This window comes from Tursiops truncatus, chromosome 2 (genome assembly GCF_011762595.2).
Source record: "Tursiops truncatus isolate mTurTru1 chromosome 2, mTurTru1.mat.Y, whole genome shotgun sequence".
NCBI classification, from domain to species: domain Eukaryota; kingdom Metazoa; phylum Chordata; class Mammalia; order Artiodactyla; family Delphinidae; genus Tursiops; species Tursiops truncatus.
Window position 1 is genome coordinate 29203740 of NC_047035.1, and position 18407 is coordinate 29222146.

General features: G+C 37.2%; 1 protein-coding gene across 10 annotated transcripts in view; it reads left to right on the plus strand.

The window, feature by feature from the left end:
• LOC101321319 (protein numb homolog) overlaps nucleotides 1–18407 on the plus strand; it is a 234127-nt gene that overhangs the window by 196970 nt on the left and 18750 nt on the right. For 8 of the 10 annotated variants that reach the window (XM_073799315.1, XM_019921607.3, XM_073799312.1 and 5 more), the window contains one exon: nucleotides 4665–4697. The exons of the other annotated variants lie outside the window; for them this stretch is intronic. In XM_073799315.1, coding sequence (XP_073655416.1) covers nucleotides 4665–4697 — 33 coding nt within the window. The remainder of the gene's footprint in view (nucleotides 1–4664; nucleotides 4698–18407) is intronic. 10 annotated transcript variants of the gene reach the window in all.

An 18407-nucleotide genomic window follows, 5' to 3' on the forward strand; every position in this document is an offset into this window, starting at 1 on the left:
ATTTGCTTAATCAAAACTTTTCTGCTTCTTGATACATTCTATATGACCTCTTACATACAGTTCCTCAATATAAAAGATACAAAGTCAAGGAAGCAACCAACTCAGAGAAGTGGATTATGTTTTCGAACAAATGTCTGAATCTATTATAGAAAGGAGAGGAGGAGAAAAATAACTGATTATGGTATGCAAAAAACTAAAAAACAAAACAATATATAGACACACATACATACCCTTTACTGCAGATTTTGGTCATTTAAATTCTTAAATGTTTGAAGCCCTTCTTAGTCTATCTGTGCTCTCCATTTAATCATCATTAATGTTAAAGGGACTTTATATAATAATTTATAGACTTGCCGTGTCCACGTAAATATAGTCCCCAGTTAAATACAGCCTCAGATAATGCAGTTTTCCAGGAAATTTAAATTCAATCTCTTATTTAACAAAATAATTCTAAGTTCAGTAATAGAATAAGATTTTCTAAGAACATTTTAAAAAGTAATGCAATGATTTACCCTACTAGTCATTAAACATCATAATGCTAATAACTGAAAACAACAGATGAATCAGTGAATAGACTAGATAGACCTGAAACAAACCTTAAATAGTTATTAAAATCTTAGAGCCTACATAAACTTAACATTTGGAAGGTCACTGTGGAATGAGCCTTTGGAAAGTCTTAATTCAGCATATGGCTTCATGTTTACTCTCTAAATAAGGAAAAACTAGGGATGGTTTAAGTTTGCCCAGAAGATAATTAAGAAGTGGTATTTAGTTGTTTAATGAGCAGTCAGTCCTCTTCACTGTCTAGTTTTCTTTAACCTGCTTTTAATTAGAAACCTCTCTTTATTACATAGGTAGTATATGTTCATTCTGTAAAATACAAATGAACAAAAACAGTACATAAAATCTCTTGCAGTCCCAGAGATAGCCACTATTCACTGTCTATTTTTATTTTTATTTATTTATTTATTTTTAATAAGGGCAGAGTGCCTGCCTCTATTTATTTATTTATCTATCTATCTATCTATCTGTCCATTTATTTATGGCTGCGTTGGGTCTTCATTGCTGTGCCTGGGCCCTCTCTAGTTGCGGCGAGCAGGGGCTACTCTTCGTTGTGGTGCGTGGGCTTCTCGTTGCAGTGGCTTCTCTTGTTGCAGAACGTGGGCTCTAGGTGCACAGGCTTCCATAGTTGTGGCATGCGGGTTCTAGAGCACAGGCTCAGTAGTTGTGGCGCACGGGCTTAGTTGCTCCGCGGCATGTGGGATCTTCCCATATCAGGGCTCGAACCTGTGTCCCCTGCATTGGCAGGCGGATTGTTAACCACTGAGCCACCAGGGAAGCCGTCTAGTTTTAAAACTCATTGTTTAGTTGAGTGAATTTTTTTATTTTACCTTTTGGTTTTAACCAAGGAAATTGTAAACTATAAGCATGGTTATTTGAGATACAGGACTTATTTAAATAATAAAATTATCGAAAAAATAAGTTTTTATTTTTACTAGAAATCGGAACCAAATTGCTGTTTGAAAAATTATATCTATGCCTGGAACAGTGTCTGGCACATAGTAGCCACTCAAAAAATATTTCTGGAATAAATATACAGAAAACAATTCAGTCCTCAATATGGGGTCAAATTGAATTTTGTAATAACCATCATAACAATGTTATATTTAATGTTTAAAGTTTATGAAACCCTTTTGCATATCTCTTAAAAATCCTTATTTCCCCATGGTCTTTTACAACTAAAATGAAATTATTCATATTTGGATTGCTTTTCTGGACATACTTAAACTTTTGAACTTTGAAGGAAGATTGACCACTTCTGAACTTTTGATTCAAGAAGTTCTTTAAAATTTTTCAGACTAACCCTACCCAGGAGACTTGGAGCAAGTGTTGTATAATAATTTTGCACAGGCAAACAAGTATTTTTAAAAATAAGATTGAATTTTTGGGAGACTAGTGCCAATTTCCTATTTATTATACTCACTGGAACTTCCCCTTCTATTAATACCCTTTCTGATGCTGTATGAAAAAGGCTGCAGAAAGTTGGAAGTCTTCAGATGTTGTTCATCTCAGATCATGTTAGTCCACAAAAATTCATGCTTTTTGTCTTCTTTTCATATTTTTACTATACAGAATTTTCTAGATACCTTTTTCCCTTCTTTTAGCGAACATTCATCTAACAAACATGTATAATCTACTGTGCCAGATGCTTATATTGTGCCAAAAGCTATGTGTCTGGAGATGTTTGTTTATTTTCATAGATGATAAATATTCCTCTTATCGTTTCAAATAAATGGAAGCAAATGTAAAAATGTACAGACCTACAGATTAAAGAAGAAATAGCATGTCTGGAACAAGTTTGAATGCCAGAAAAGTTTTAAAGTTTAAAGAATTATGTAGCTCAGATGTACCAGTTAAATAGGAAAACAAACATCTTAAACCTATCACTCAAATGATCTTTGAACTAAAAGTGTAACATTCTAGCGCTTTTTAAATTTGTGCGGGCTTGAAGAAGCAGGATAATTTGCAAGTTTTTTTTTTTCCTTCCAAGTAGTCCCTTACAATTTAGGATTACTTTAACTTCAGTTAGAAGTTATCAGCATACTTAATATTTTCAAATGAAAAGATATTGTAACTAAACAACATATGCTTCTCAGAGCATAAATATGTTTAAATTTTTTTTACTTTATATGCATAAAGTTAGTTACAGTTATTTGCCATTCATTTACTTTGTGGCGTAATTTTACCAGTTAGCCACTTAGGGACTTAGATTGTATAGGATAAATGACAGAAATGACTATTGCCCATTTTCATTGCCTTAATGCAGAGTTAGTTGCAGGGGGAGGAGTACTGTCATTTATCAATCTATTTTGTAAAAAGTGTATTGGACCTTTGGTTATCTTGCTTGATACTGGTGCAAGATGCCTTTCCTTTTAAAATGTCTTTTCTTCCCATTGTCTCTGTGTTTCTCCCTCTCTGTCTTGGTTTTAGACTAGTTTCATTACACTACCAGTTTCTAATATGTTGATTTTTTATTTGCTATTTGATAAATTTGTTTTAATGTATGTTCTTGTTTTAGCAGGTAAAAGAATCATAATTTAATTTTTTTTAATTAATATTATTCTCTACTCTAATAACTGTCTTTTGATGCATTTTGCACGTCAACTTTTTTCATTAACATCTGAGGTCTTTTATAAATAGAAGGCAAACTCCATGTTTAACAGGAGCTTTTCTGGGAGCTAAATTAAATATTAACGAATCTCCTTCCCACATCTTCCTATCCCTAAAGAATGGTGAATCTTTTAACTTGGGCTGCATCTTTTAAAAGCTGGTGGTTACCTAAAAGTCTAACGAAACTAGGGTCACCAAACTTGGCAGCAGAAATAAGCTTAGTCTTATTGTTACAACTATCCCAATTACCTTATTATATTTCTAGCTTAAGTTCAAAACATTTTATGGAAATATTTGATGCTGTTTGTGATTTTCAAAACCTAGAGAAAAAATAAACCATTCAGTGTTTGAGAGTATTGAATGAGTTTTATGAGTCAAATTTCTGTAGAGTTGTCTTTTTCTAGACGTTTATTCACTATTAATAATGGATTATAAAAGGTAAAGGCTTAAAGTATAGTTCAACCAAAACTAGGAAATGTTAAAGTTAAGCTAGCTTGGGTGAGTTAGAACTCATCTACTTTGCATAAGTTCTTCAGATTTTAAATGGTGGGCAGTTTTCAAGGTTTGTATATGCTTAAAAATTGGTGCTGGGACCACAGACAATTGTGTCTCTTTTACCTATGTAGTTTTAGAATTGTATAGTTATAACTGTCAGTACAAATTTCTTTCTTCTAAAACAGTAGCATTTAAAAAGAAAACAACCCTATTCTTCAAATTTTAGTTGTGGTTAACAGATGTGGTTTGGTTCTCAAATATACTAGTTTTCTCAGCTCCAGTGAAAGCATTGGCCATGTGTTCTTTATAGATGATTGATTCTGTGTTTGAAATAGAACATATCTATTATTTCCCCACAGTTGCTATGGAATTGATCAGCACACACATACATACAAACCTGTCCTAATGCATAAGTAAGAATTCTCAAAAGTGGCATCTTGAACTCAGCAAGAAAAAGTCTGACAAGGACCCTCCCTTCACACTCATAATTTAAGTGTAGCATTTTTTTAATGTTACTTTGTGATCATTTGAGTGTGGACTGGTTTTTTCATTGGTGACTTCCACATATTTGACCACTGATTTTAAATTGAAAAATGTATGTGAACCGATCAATTTACCACTCACTATTACGAAAATTTAAATGCAAATCTCACAAACCAGTATGTCCTAGTCTTTTTCTCTGCTGCCAAATTTGAATAATCTCTGTTTTAAAAGTCAGTAGAGAATGCTAAAGTAACTAGTTGCTCTGCATGGATACAGGTTCTGATTTCTTCTCTTTCTGCGGATTATTAGGCCATACAGTATGTTTCGCTGCATTTTCATGCACCCTTCCTTTTTCCCTGTCACTCCTGGTATGGATAACTCTTTAAAACTCTCACTCCCTTCCCCTTCTCCTACTTTGCCCTTCACCCAACCTCTGTATTTGCTTATTGCTGTGAAACCTTGGGACATTTAGCCCATACAATAATAGCACTCGACCTGTCCCCCTGTTCCTCCAGGAAAGGAAGTTCTTCAAAGGCTTCTTTGGAAAAGTAAGTTTGATGCCACATTCATGCTTGCTTTATAAGGAGTTACACCCCTAGTATAGCACTGACACATTTTTTGAAAAAGAAGTACAGCTTTGGTTTCTTTGTAATACAGGAATTGATTTGACTAAATATGTAAATTAATGAATTGGAAAGCTATCTATGATATTACCTGTGTGTCTGTTGATACTAAATCTGATGATTCCTAGGAAAGTCCAATAAATAAATCAAGTAGGTTAAAAAAGAATTGCTTCCTCAAGACTAGGTGTTAAAATAAATTTAATTTGATCTTGCAAAATTGTTCGTATTAGCATATTTGTTGAGTTTTTTAACAAGTTTTACTTAGTGTTCAATATTGACAGAGAAGTGGGAAGAAATACTAAATTCAAGTGAAAATTAAATGTATCGCAAATTTTACATTCATTGCTATTACTTTTTTTCAATCCAAGTTAAATTTCAGACGAAGTAAGTGAAAGTACATAAACTTATCTTTGAAGATCCTGTGCTCTTTAACCTGGGATGGTAACCTAAGAAAAACTGTCTTAATTAGTAGTCTACCAAGTGTCTGTCATATGTGGAATGTTCTTTATGTAGATACTTTTCAAAGAATGCTTGTTCAAATTTCCTTAGAATTAAGAATATATATAGGATTGGGGGCTTCCCTGGTGGCGCAGTGGTTGGGAGTCCACCTGCCCATGCAGGGGACGCGGGTTCGTGCCCCGGTCCGGGAGGATCCCACATGGCTGCAGAGCAGCTGGGCCCATGAGCCATGGCCGCTGAGCCTGCACGTCCGGAGCCTGTGCTCCGCAAAAAAAAAAAAAAAAAAAAAAAAAAAGAATATATAGGATGGGACTTCCCGGGTGGCACAGTGGTTAAGAATCCACCTGCCAATGCAGGAGACATGGGTTCGATCCCTGGTCCAGGAAGGTCCCACATGCTGCGGAGCAACTAAGCCCATGTACCACAACTACTGAAGCCCATGCACCTAAAGCCCGTGCTCTGCAACAAGAGAAGCCACTGCAATGAGAAGCCTGCGCACCGCAACGAAAAGTAGCCCTCACTCAACGCAACTATAGAAAGCCTGCGTGCAGCAACAAAGATCCAACACAACCAAAAATAAAATAAATAAAAATTTAAAGAAAAAAATATATATATAGGACTTCCCTAGTGGCGCAGTGGTTGCAATCCGCCTGCCGATGCGGGGGACGCAGGTTCGTGCCCCGGTCCGGGAGGATCTCGCATACTGCGGAGCGGCTGGGCCCGTGAGCCATGGCCGCTGAGCCTGCACGTCCGGAGCCTGTGCTCCGCAACGGGAGAGGCCAAAACAGTGAGAGGCCCATGTACCGCAAAAAAAAAAGTGTGTGTGTGTGTATATATATATATATATATGATGACAGTACAGAATGTATTTATCTGTATTATAGATAAATACATTTCTAACATTTTTGTGTCTAAGCTTATCATTGTCTAGTTTTGAGTAAGTGCTACAAAATAAGTCAGACTGAGAGAGTATAAGAAAAAACTACTGTCATTGTATAACTGAGTGTACATTACTAAAAGTTTATGTGAATATAAAAATGCCATCACAGTTCGTTTTTCACTGGGTGGTTTTGTTACTTTAAAGAACGATTTCTTTTTCCTGACCCTGCCATATGCCACATGAGATCTTAGTTCCCTGACCAGGGATCAAACCCATGCCCCCTGTAGTGGAAGCTCAGAGTCTTAACTGCTGGACCTCCAGGGAAGTCCCTAAAGAACAATTTTGAAAAATTATTAGGGCTTCCCTGGTGGCGCAGTGGTTGAGAGTCCGCCTGCCGATGCAGGAGACATGGGTTCGTGCCCTCGTCCGGGAAAATTCCACATGCCACGGAGCGGCTGGGCCCATGAGCCATGGCCGCTGAGCCTGCGCGTCAACGGGAGAGGCCACAACAGTGAGAGGCCCGCGTATCGCAAAAAAAAAAAAAAAAATTATTAGTTTCCACTTTCTTCTCAATTAAAATATTTTAGTTGTAACCCTTTTTTTTTTTTACATGTTCTGGTTTAGGTCACCTTTATATTAATGTAAACAAATTTGAAGGATTTTAGATTGAATGGTTTAATTCAGTAACTTCTGTCAATCTGAAATAAAAAGTCATATAATTTACCCACACATGTCACAATAAAATCTTTTAGTAGATATTTTGAGCCTGAGTCAAATTAACAGGTCCGTAGAATGTGGGATCTATAACTAGAAAGAATAAATCCTATAGACATTTGCATCATTATAAATAGACACTATAATTGTTAAGCAGATTTTTTTGGTGGAGCATTTACTCTTTCCTAAATAGAATTTCTCAAAGCAATTTCACATCACCCCAGTTAAAATACAATTTTAATTATCTTCTAAGTGATCAGTTTTTAATATATCTACTTTAGTAAAAGTCCATGAAGGCTAGATAGAGAAAGCTAAAGGAGAAAATATTGATTTGGTTTATAGAAAAAACATGTTAAAGTATATTTTTTAAAAGGTTATAACATGATGTTAAAGAACAAAGATAGCTCTCACTTGAGAATCACCTCCAAGGTGGCAATATTCATTGCTATAAATAATGGGGTCATTGTGCATCTCCAGTGTCACCAAACTGGGTCACACTGTGCTTCTTAGCTGTTTTCACTGCATTTTGCTACATGGCAAATCCATATGTTATGAGAAAGAAAACTATGAATTATCTCACTTAATCCTTACAGTAACCCTGAAATTATTATTTTCCCGTTTTACAGTGAGAAAACTAAAGTTTACAGAGGTTACGGGACCTGCCTGAATCCACAGATACAATAAGTGGTAGAATCTAGGATTTGAACCCAGATAATCTGATTCCAGAGTCTACACTCTTAATCACTATGCTATACAATCACTCAGTTTTCAGATTATTTACAAGCAAAGTTTAAAAGATTTAACCTTAAAAGATGCTAGTTAAGAGCTTCCTGGAAACTCATTTTTACTTTCTAACTTTCTTCTTTAAAGGTAGTAATTTTTTTTTAAATTTATTTATTTATTCGTTTTGGCTGTGCTGGGTCTTAATTGCGGCATGCGGGATCTTTAGTTTTGGCATGCAGACTTCTTAGTTGCGGCATGCCTGCGGGATCTAGTTCCCCGACCAGGGAATGTACCCTGGCCCCCTGCACTGGGAAGGCTGAGTCTTACCCACTGGACCACCAGGGAAGTCCCTAAAGGTAGTAATTTAATTTTGGATTTTTGTCTCTTGTCAGTTTACTTTGTTACTAGTTAATGCTTTAAAGAATCTTTTTCAGTGGTTCAGACTAACATTTTATTTATTTAGAGATGTTTAAACCATACTAGTGAGATTTTCTTAAAAGATACTAATTGATCCCATAATGTGAACAAACATGAACCTCAGAATTTTTTTTCTTCCAGTTTTATTGAGATATAATTGGCATACAGCACTGTATAAGTTTATGTACCGCATAATGATTTGACTTCATATATCATGAAATGATTACTGCAGTAAGTTTAATGAACAACTCTCATCTCACAGAGATACAATACAGAATTCTTATGTTATTGTGGGGAGAATTCTTTTTATGGCCAGGCAATTTTATTCTTATGTACAATTTTTTTTAATTACAGTAAGTCATTCAAAGAGTTTGGAAAATCAAGGGAGAAAAAACCATCACCTATAACTTTCCAGAAATGTGCTTAATTTTAAGTGAAAAACTTTTCTTTAATTTGGAGCCTTTTAAACCTTTCAAGTTGGCATCATTCAACTCACATTCACACTTATCTACAAGAAGTAGTCTGGTGAAAGAGATTTGGTTTGTTGAGTTTGCTAGGTCAATTGTGTTTTGATGAAAGCTAAAAATGAATCTCATAGGGAGTTTTTATCTAGTAGAGTTCCTCATAAATTTTGATACTTTCTTAGCCTTCTTATCATGTATGGTTTAATGGACCAAGATAAAGAGAACAACAGTTATCAAGTGTTTCCATCAAGCACATTTGGAGAAAAATAGGTAGATGGGAGAATTATTATCCCTGATTCTGAATTTGTAAATCATGGCCAGGAGAACTGCTGCTGCTTTTCCCTAAGTTGTGTCCTGGACCTGACCACCCTGTTCTATTCCTGTCAGGGGCCTGACCTCCCTGTTCCTCCAGCAAATGGGAGCAGTACCTTCAGAAGCTTTAGCAGTGAGGAACAGATAAACCTGGGTGTGTTACAGGGCTGTATTATTAACCCGGTGTAAGATTACACACATCTTAGAAGGAAAAAAACCCCTGAGGCTCTGAAATACCTTTTTCTAAACTTAGCTACATTAAATTGATCATTTTTTTAGGAAAGTCAAGAATGTACTCAGCTTTTTAGGAAGTATTACATACAGCTTCTAGTGTATTTGGCCATACTCGGCAAATATTTTATTACCAAGCAATTACGTGGCACTTAACGTTTGAAAAGGATATTAAAAGTTTAATGTATTTGAGGAAACTCATGAGCTAAGTAATCTATATTACCATTTTATGAGGAACTGACTGAACACAGAGATATAAAATCTTTTCAGGCCACCCTATTAGGTCTCTTTTTAAAGCCATTGTATTAGAAAAATTCAGTTCAGTCTACCTCCTGTGAGTCTTTCTCCTGGGTGTGTCCTTTACTACTGACACAAAACACTTCTAGTCACAAATGTGTAGAGATTGTTTCCCTAACCAAACAATTCTCTGTGACACCAGCTAGGTGTCCTACAATTTAACTCAATTCTAACACTATCTACTTGGAGATAGTGTCAGATCCCGTAGATTTAAAGACTCAGTCTCACAAGACTGCTCCCACCGACTTCAGATGCCAGTTGCAATTGCAGGTCCCCAGGTTACCCATAATAACTTCTGTCTAATTTGGCTACAAATTGGAGGTTCCCATGACCTCCTCCTCAGGTTTGATTAATTTGCTAGAACAGCTCACAGAAATCAAGGAAACACTTATGTTTACCAGTTTATTAAAGGATATGATAAAGGATACAGGTGAAGAGCCAGATGAAGAGTTACATAGGGCAAGGTCTGGGAGTGTCCCAAGGGCAGGAGCTTCTGTCCCTGTAAAATTGGAGTGTGTCACCTTCTCCATGTGGATGTGTTTGCCAACCTGGAAGTTCTCTGAACCTTGTACTATTGGGATTTTGTGGTAGTTTCCTCACGTAGCCTTGATAGATTATTCCAATTCCAGCTCCTCTTCCTGCTCTAGAGGATAGGGGTTAAGGCTGAAAATCCTAAGCTTCTCATCATGGCTTGGTCATTCTGGCAACAAGCCCTCATCCAGGAGCCCACCCAGGGTTGTCTCATTAAACAAAAGATGCCCTTCACTTAGGAATTTACAAGGGTTTTAGGAGCCTTGTGTCAGGGATGGGGTCAGAGACCAAATATCAGGACAAGAGATGCTCGTTGTGCTCTTATCACTTAGGAAATTACAAGGATTTCAGGAGGTCTGTGCCAGGAACCAGGGACAGAGACCAGTATATATTTTCTACTATCTCTTAGCCATCTACTTGTATTTATATAGAACTTTGTAGTTTGTGATGTGTTTTGACCTACTTTCTAACTTGTTACTCACAACAGCTCAGTGAATTAGACGTGATAGTTCATGAAACTACATTTTACAAATGAATAAACAAGCTCAAAGAGGTCACCCAGCTAGTAGTAAATGGCAGTGCCTACCCTGAAACCAAAGTTTTCTGAAACTTAGTGCAGAGTTCTTTCACCTACCCTGTGTTCTGTCATTCAGAAGTGTTGGCCTCTGCTTTCCTCGGATAGGCTTTAATTATAGTGAATGGAGAAGTGTCAAATGCAGGGGACACTAGATAGCTCAAGGGCCTGAATGCTTCCCACAAACATGCATCGTATGGCCTGCGCACAGTTCATAAATTTGGATTAGTTGCTAATATTTCAAACATTGAAATTTTTACATCAAAACTATTACATCTGGGATTCCCTGGTGGCGCCGTGGTTGAGAGTCCGCCTGCCGATGCAGGGGACACGGGTTCGTGCCCCGGTCCGGGAAGATCCCACATGCTGTGGAGCGGCTGGGCCTGTGAGCCATGGCCGCTGAGCCTGCGCGTCCGGAGCCTGTGCTTTGTGACGGGAGAGGCCACAGCAGTGAGAGGCCCGCGTACCGCAAAAAAAAAACCAAACTATTACATCTATCTTAAGAATGGAAGATCTGGCAAAACGGCATGCTTTGTGTGCAGCAACAGTGGCTTGAGCTGAGTACCAGTTGTGCCCTTTGGTTGCTTGTTTGCTACATCCCTGCAACTCCCTATGGTCCCTACACTCAGCCTGCTTCACTCATTTTGTTACCGCTTTTAACCCTGTAGGCGTTTGAGTTTGTGAACTCCTCCCTGGGCTATTATTTGATTGTGGTGGGGTGTGTGTGTGTGTGATAACCACTTCTAACTGTATAAAAAGCGCCAAAAATATTATAATATTTGTTTTAACAGATACTGTTAATGTACTGCCAGATATAATTTTTCAAGTTTTGATGCTGTTACAGTTGTTAAATGGCATCATTAGAAATGATTATGTTTTAGAGAATACATAGTTGAAAAGTAATGCAGGGTTATATTGTTTTCAACTAATTATCAAGAGTAAAACATTTCATGGTATTTATGACCACTGTTAAGTCAGTGTACTCACATCTACATTCTAATTAGATTTCCTAAATTTTCTCCTCAATGGCAAATTGTACTTAGTGCTTATCTTCACTCTGGATCCTTTCCTTTACATGTGAGGGAATATCACTTGCTGCCTCTTTCCTTTTCTTCCTTTCTGTTTTTTAAATTCTCATGCCCTTCTATAAATTTTACCTTCTTTTGTATTTTATTAGTTGCATCTTTTAGGATTTGGTTTATTTATCCTTTTGAAGTGCAATATAACAAATTTCTGAAGAAGAAAAAAGACAATCCCAAGAGTATTCAGAAGATTTCCATTGATCCTTGGTTTCAGTATTTCCTGTGACATGATCAGCTAATATGTCAAATGCCCTGGCCATTGATCTTTTCTAGATTAAAAAATAATTCATTAACCTTTGGAGTTATCTTTTTTATTTGTATTCATGAAGACTTAGTGGTTCTCAAGCCTCAAGTCACAGTGTCTAAAACATACTAGGGACTGTGCTAGGCTATCCAGATCAAAGATGAGCGAGACAATCTCCATTTTTTAAGTCCAGTTTACTCTCATTTTCAGATGACTATTTGACTCCTCCTTCCTTTTCCTTAAACCTCCAGAATTTCTTACTCTTCTTTCAGTTGATGACCTTGCTTCCTACTTCACTGAAAAAACAGAATCAACCAGAAGAGAACTCTCAAACATGACACCACATCTACTTACCTACGTGAATCTGTGCATATATACTCTGTTTTCCCTCCAATTCAAGGGATGAACTCTCTGTGCTCCTAGCTGAGGCCAACTCCTCCGCAAGATTCTTATACTAGCTCTTAGTCATTCTAGTAATGCTACCCACCTCCTCCATAATCAGTTTTTCTTTCTCTAGTGGATCATTCATTAGCATTAAAACAAACCATCTTTCTAAAAAAAGGTTTCTTCTTGGTGCCTTCAGTTTCTGCTCTCCTTTCCCCTATTAAACTCATTTAATCAGACTTTATTTACTCAACCTGTCAGCAGCATTTGATGTAGCAGCCAAATCCCTCCCGCTCCTCGAAACAGTCTATTCATTTGGAGTTCAGGTGCCATATTCTCTTGATTTTCCCTTGTGTTGATGCCTACTTCTTAGTCTGTGGACTGTTCTCTACCTACACTTCTCCCTTGATGATCTCATCCAGTGTCATGGATTTAAATACCATCTCTATGCTGATGATTTTGAAAGTTCTGTCTCCAGACATCTGCCCTAAACTCCATAATGGTACTTCCATCTTAGAAGCAGTATAGCATAGGGGTCAAGGACACAGACTGGGGATCTGGATTAATTGTATTTAATCCTGGCTCAGCCACTTATTAGCTTTGTGACGTTGGGAGAGGTTCTTAACCATTCTGTACCTCAGCTTCCCCACTTATAAAAAAAGGATAATACTAATTCCATCTTCACCTGATTGTTGTGAAGATTAAATGAGTAAATATAAGCAAAGTGTACAGAATAGCCTGCCATATGGATGTGTCAGTATCATCATCATTAAACATTTCACACTAAGGCATTTCACACTAATGTGTCACAAACCAAATTCCGAAACGCTCTCCCAAATTAGTCTTCCCTAGTCTTTCCCATCCCGGTCCATGTGCTTTAGCCACAAATCCTGGATCTGATCTTGGCTCCTCTCTTTCTCTTTTACCCTGTATCCATCCCATCAATAGTTCCTGTCTCACTACCCTCCACCACTATTGCCATGGTCCAAGCCAGCTTCTCCGCTCACCTGAATCATTGCATTAATGTTCTACACAATCTGCTTTCATTATTGTCCCCCTACCATCTGTTTTCAAGATATCAGTCGGAGTGATCTTTTTAAGACAGAGGTCTGATTGTGTTGCTCCACTGCCCTAGATCCTCCAGTAGCTTCCTGAGCTACTCAGGGTAAAAACCAGTCTTTTAGGCCTAGCAGGCCATTATACATGCATTATCTCTGTCCCTTTTCCTATCTTCTCCTATTCTTGCTTCCTGTGTTCCAGCCACACTAGCCTCCTTGCTGTTCCCTGAGCATACCAGCTATGCTTCCACCTCAGGACCTTTGCACTTACTGTAACCTCTAATCTGGAGCACACATCATCCAGATATATGCATGGCTCACTTCCTCATCTCTTCCCATTTGTTCAAAAGCCCCATTTTCACTGAGGCAGTCACTGAGAGAACCTTATTTTAAATTTCAAATACCACCCTCCTCCATATATAGACACTCACTATTCCCCTTCCTAGCTTTATTTTCCTCTGATAGGGGTTATCACCATTTGTCATAGCATACATTTTACTTATTTGGGTTTTTTTTATCTCTTCCTCACTAAAACATAAACATTTTGTGGACAGAGATCTTCACCTAATTTAGTTCACTGCTGAATCTTCAATGCCTAGAATAGTTTGTGGTCCATAGTAGCTGCTCCAAAATGTCTGAGTTAGTGAATGACAAATGCAGTGCTTTCAAGTTCACCCTGTAGTGGGAAAAACCAGACAGGTAAAAAAAAGGTAGTTAACAAATTGTGTAACAATAATAGGTACTACTGGAGCAGAGAGGGACAGTGAATGTTGGAGATTGTGATTAAGGCTTCTGAGAGGAGATGATACCTAAGGCTGAGACTTAAGACTGTGACTTCCAGTTAAACTAAGTTAGAGGAAAAAGGCATAGAAGGAACAGCATTAACAGGGCCACTGGAGCGACAGAGAATCTGCTCCGACTCATTCACTTATTCAACCTAGGGATATACAGAAGGAGACAGAAGATAAGACCCAAGTTTATGGTATGGATGAAAGGTGGTGGGGAAATCATTCACTGTGAGAAGAGTTATGATGAATTTGGTTTTGGACAGGTTGAATTTGAGGTCCCTGTGGAATTTTCACTCTATTATATGCATTTGAAACTTAATATGAACTTAGTATGAACTTAAATGAACTTAATATTAGAATAATTTCTTTTCTAGGTTCCCTCCTCTCAGTTAAAAGTGATTTATAAACTAGGAGAGCTAAATAGCCTCCAAAAATCTCGCCTTTGTTGTTTGGTTCATGACGTGCTATTATCCTTATTTTTTCCCCAAAAGCCTTTAAAGGCCCTTCTCACTTAAGAAAGTGCAGGTTAAAAGTTACTGTACTTTTAAGGAAGCAGCCATTGGAGATAGTACCAGTCTCAAATCCTACAGAAAGTTGTGTTTCTCGGAGGTACATACTGTATCTTGGAATTATAAGACAAAATTTATTCGTTACACAGTTCTGTTCAGAAATTCAAATGTCATCAAATGATAGATTTGAAGGCCCTCTCAGATTAAAAAAGAAGAAGAAGAAGCCAAGTTTCCTGTTAAGGAAGTCTCTCATTCACTCATTGCAAGACACACCGTGTCATGGTTGCCTACGAATATATCATTATTACTCCATAATGACTGGGTTATCTCTGTGTGTAGGTGTGACAGAAAGACTGACCAGAGATTCTTTACATATTGGGTACCCTTGAAGACCTCTTTGGTGTGTAGCAGAAGAGCTTTGCACAATAGAATGGCAGATCGCCGTTGCTCAGAAAGAGTGACTTGCTCTACCCTTCCTGCCCAAATTTGTCTGTTTGCTGCTGTTGCTTCTTAACATTTCATAGCTATGCAAATTATGCTTCTGTGTGTCTTTAGCATTTCTTTGCTTTGGCTTACATTAGAACACCTTTTTGTTCTTGTCTGTCATATGCCCAACACAATTGTCTTGCCTCCAAATATCACTTCTGTTTATGTTGATTAATTGCGTGTTCTTATCTCCCTGGTGGCCTTAGGAATCATAGAACTTTAGAGTTGGACTGCGCCTGAGTTTGGGTCTCAGTTTAAAATAATAGGATATAAGCACATTTGTTTAAAAATAGAAAAGAAAAAGAATTCAGGGACAATTCCAGACAGTTCTAGTATTTCAGTATAATGAATTGTCTTTCCAAAACAGGTTTAATCACTTTCCAGGGATTATGATGATTTATATCAGAGGTCATCAAACTATGGCCCACTACCTGTTTTTATAAATAAAGTTGTATTGGAACAAATCCATGTCCATTTGTTTACATATTGTCTGTGGCTGCTTTTGTGCAGCAGGGCAGAGTTGGGCAGTTGTGACATAGACTGTCTGGCCTGCGAAGCCCTAAATATTTGATACCTGGTCCTTCACAGGAAAAGTTTTCCAATCATGATTTAAACAGTTTAGAAACATACTTCTCCAACTGGAAATCCGAAGTACTTCCCCAGATAACAACATGTAAAACAGAAGAGTGACTGTGAGGATCTGTTAGCGTACTGAGCACACTACCAACTTGTGATCTCCATCCATTTAAAAAAATTTTAAGTGGTGTCTACCAAAAAAACAAAACAAAAAACCCCCTGGAGATTAATAGGTAGGCAGATGGCAGTTCTTTATTGTAATTAGTTATTTCATTGCCTTTTATTGTGAGTAGCTTTTATATTTAGGGGAAATGATCTTAGTGTACTGAGTTTGTTTAATTACTATCTCCATGTCATTTTTGCAACCTTTTCGTCTTTCTTCACTGGTATTTTCACGTTAAGATTACCTGTGCATTCTCTTACTTGCAGTGTAAGCTTCCTGATTTAATAATTTGTAATAGACCCATTTCCTGCTATCATTTTCTCCAGTGTCAGAGTCTGCTTAATTTCTGTATTGGTTTATATCTACCCAAAGTAAAAGGTGTTTAAGGGAAATGTTAGTTTTAAAATTTTAACATGGATATTTAGAGAGTTGAGTGGTTACTTGAAAATTATATTTGACATTTTTCACTCATAGGGTAGTTTGATCCTTCTCAGTTTAAATTCTAAGTTACTGAAATTCTGTTCATGTTAGACCCATTTTCTTTCCTTGAAGAATAAGCAGTTTTCTCTTTGTTGTAAAACTATTTTTCATGCATTAACACTACTCAGTGTGAATTCTACCTATAACCTTGAAATTATTATTAAAATAAAAAGCGTTGGAACCGTGGTGATGAAATAATTCTTACTGTCTCACATATACGTTACCCCTACCACATTTTTATTAGTGTCTGAAGTATTATGTAGTCTTTTTTTAAGGGGTGTTTGTGTCACTAAGATGTATGTATATTCTATCGTATAATAACGCATATGTGGAATCTAGAAAAATGGTATAGATGCTCTTATTTGCAAAGCAGAAATAGAGACATAGACGTAGAGAACAAATGTATGGATACCAAGGGGGAAAGGGGTGGGGAGGGAGGAATTGGGAGACTGGGATTGACACATACACATTATTGATACTATGTAGAAAATAGACAGCTGATGGGAGCATACTGTATAACATAGGGAGCTCTACCTAATGCACTGTGGTAACCTAAGGGAAGTCCAAAAGGGAGGGGATATCTGTATGTGTATGGCTGATTCATTTTGTTGTGCAGTGGAGGCTGACGCAACATTGTAAAGCAACCATACTCCAATAAAAATTAATTTAAAAAAATTTAAAAAAAGTTTTTAAAGATGTATGTATATTCTATATTTCGTACTTACTCTGGGTTATCTCTTTTTTTAGTCCTGTGGCTAGCTAACTTTGGCCTTATCTCCTAAGGTATTGGCTTAAGTGGATAGTTTTAGGGCAAACAAAAGGAAAACTTTCATCTTCTGTGACTTTTATCATTTTCTAAAAAGTGTTTAGGAATCTCAGTTTATATTATCAGAATGAAAGACACTAAAGTTTACAGATAGTTCAGAAGCATTACTACTTTAGAATTTGTGAGAGGAAGTCCGGACTTAATTTCAGCTGCAGGTGTCTTTGAGTGTTAATATCTCAATACCTGATTGAAATAATTGTAATGTGGCAAACTATACTGACATCCAAGAACTGGCACTCAAATGTATGAACAAATGGAAGAATTCATATTATCTGTTTTCTTCGCCTATTTAGAGAAATCAGATGCTGTGAAATACGATAAATACAATGCTTCACTGATATATTAGTACAACACTATAAAAATTAATATAAAGACATACCTCAAAAAGCAGAGATATTTTCATAATAGTCTAATAGGGCCAATAAAGTATTTCCCTGTATATGATAAGGAAACTAAATGGGGAACAGTCCCATTCTAAAATGACCTTTTATATTTCCCACTGTTAGTCTCCCAACCTTGAAGTAGTTCTGTCTGTTGCCTCCGATGCTGAACACTGTGGGCTGCATTTGCACAATGAGCGTATTGATATAACTGCAAATTGAAATTTCTTACGCAGGATTTTCAGTGCCTTTTGGCAGTCTTCTGTGTCACTGATTAGCTGTCTCCTATTTCCTACAGCAGATATTTAGCAAATTTATTCCTTCAACAAATATTTCTTAAACTCCTACACTGTACCAGGCATTGTTCTAAGCTCTGAAGTTACAGCAGTGAACGATAAGGATGGAAAAAACCCTGCCATCATGGAGCTTACGTTCCAGCAAAATACTAAATGCTACATAAGCGTTGGTTAAATATGGGCAGTTACTGTTGTTGATGGGGTGACTGTTGTCCCAGTTTGCCTGAACAGCCCCAGCTTAACACCTGTTTCTGGGTTTTAATAGTGTCCCCTTTCACTTTCAAAGTGGTCCCAGTTTGGACAGTAAATTATATGGCCACCGTAGTTCTAAACCTTTTACATCTATTTATTTATTGAATCCTCACAATAATCCCATGAGGTATGTGACATTATTAATATCATTATGCAGATGTGGAAACTGAAGCATAGAGAGGTTAAGTAATTTGCCCTTGGTCATGCTAGTAAGTGGCAGAACCAGAATTCAAACCCAGACAACAGCCTGGCTCCAGAGTTTGTGCTGAGTCACTATACTGTACCACCCCAATACTGCTATGGTAAATCTGCTTTCTTATTCTGCCTGTCTACCTTCTTCTCCCTAGCAAAGTAAATCAGGTAATCTCATCTCCTTGACAGATGAATTTGTGGCTCTTTGGAGTGAACTTCCTCAACTTGTCACTCACTCCTTTACAAATCTGTCTTCATTTTTACTTGGCTTCACTCCATCCCTCTATTTCAAGGATGGGACATCCCTCTTCCCATCT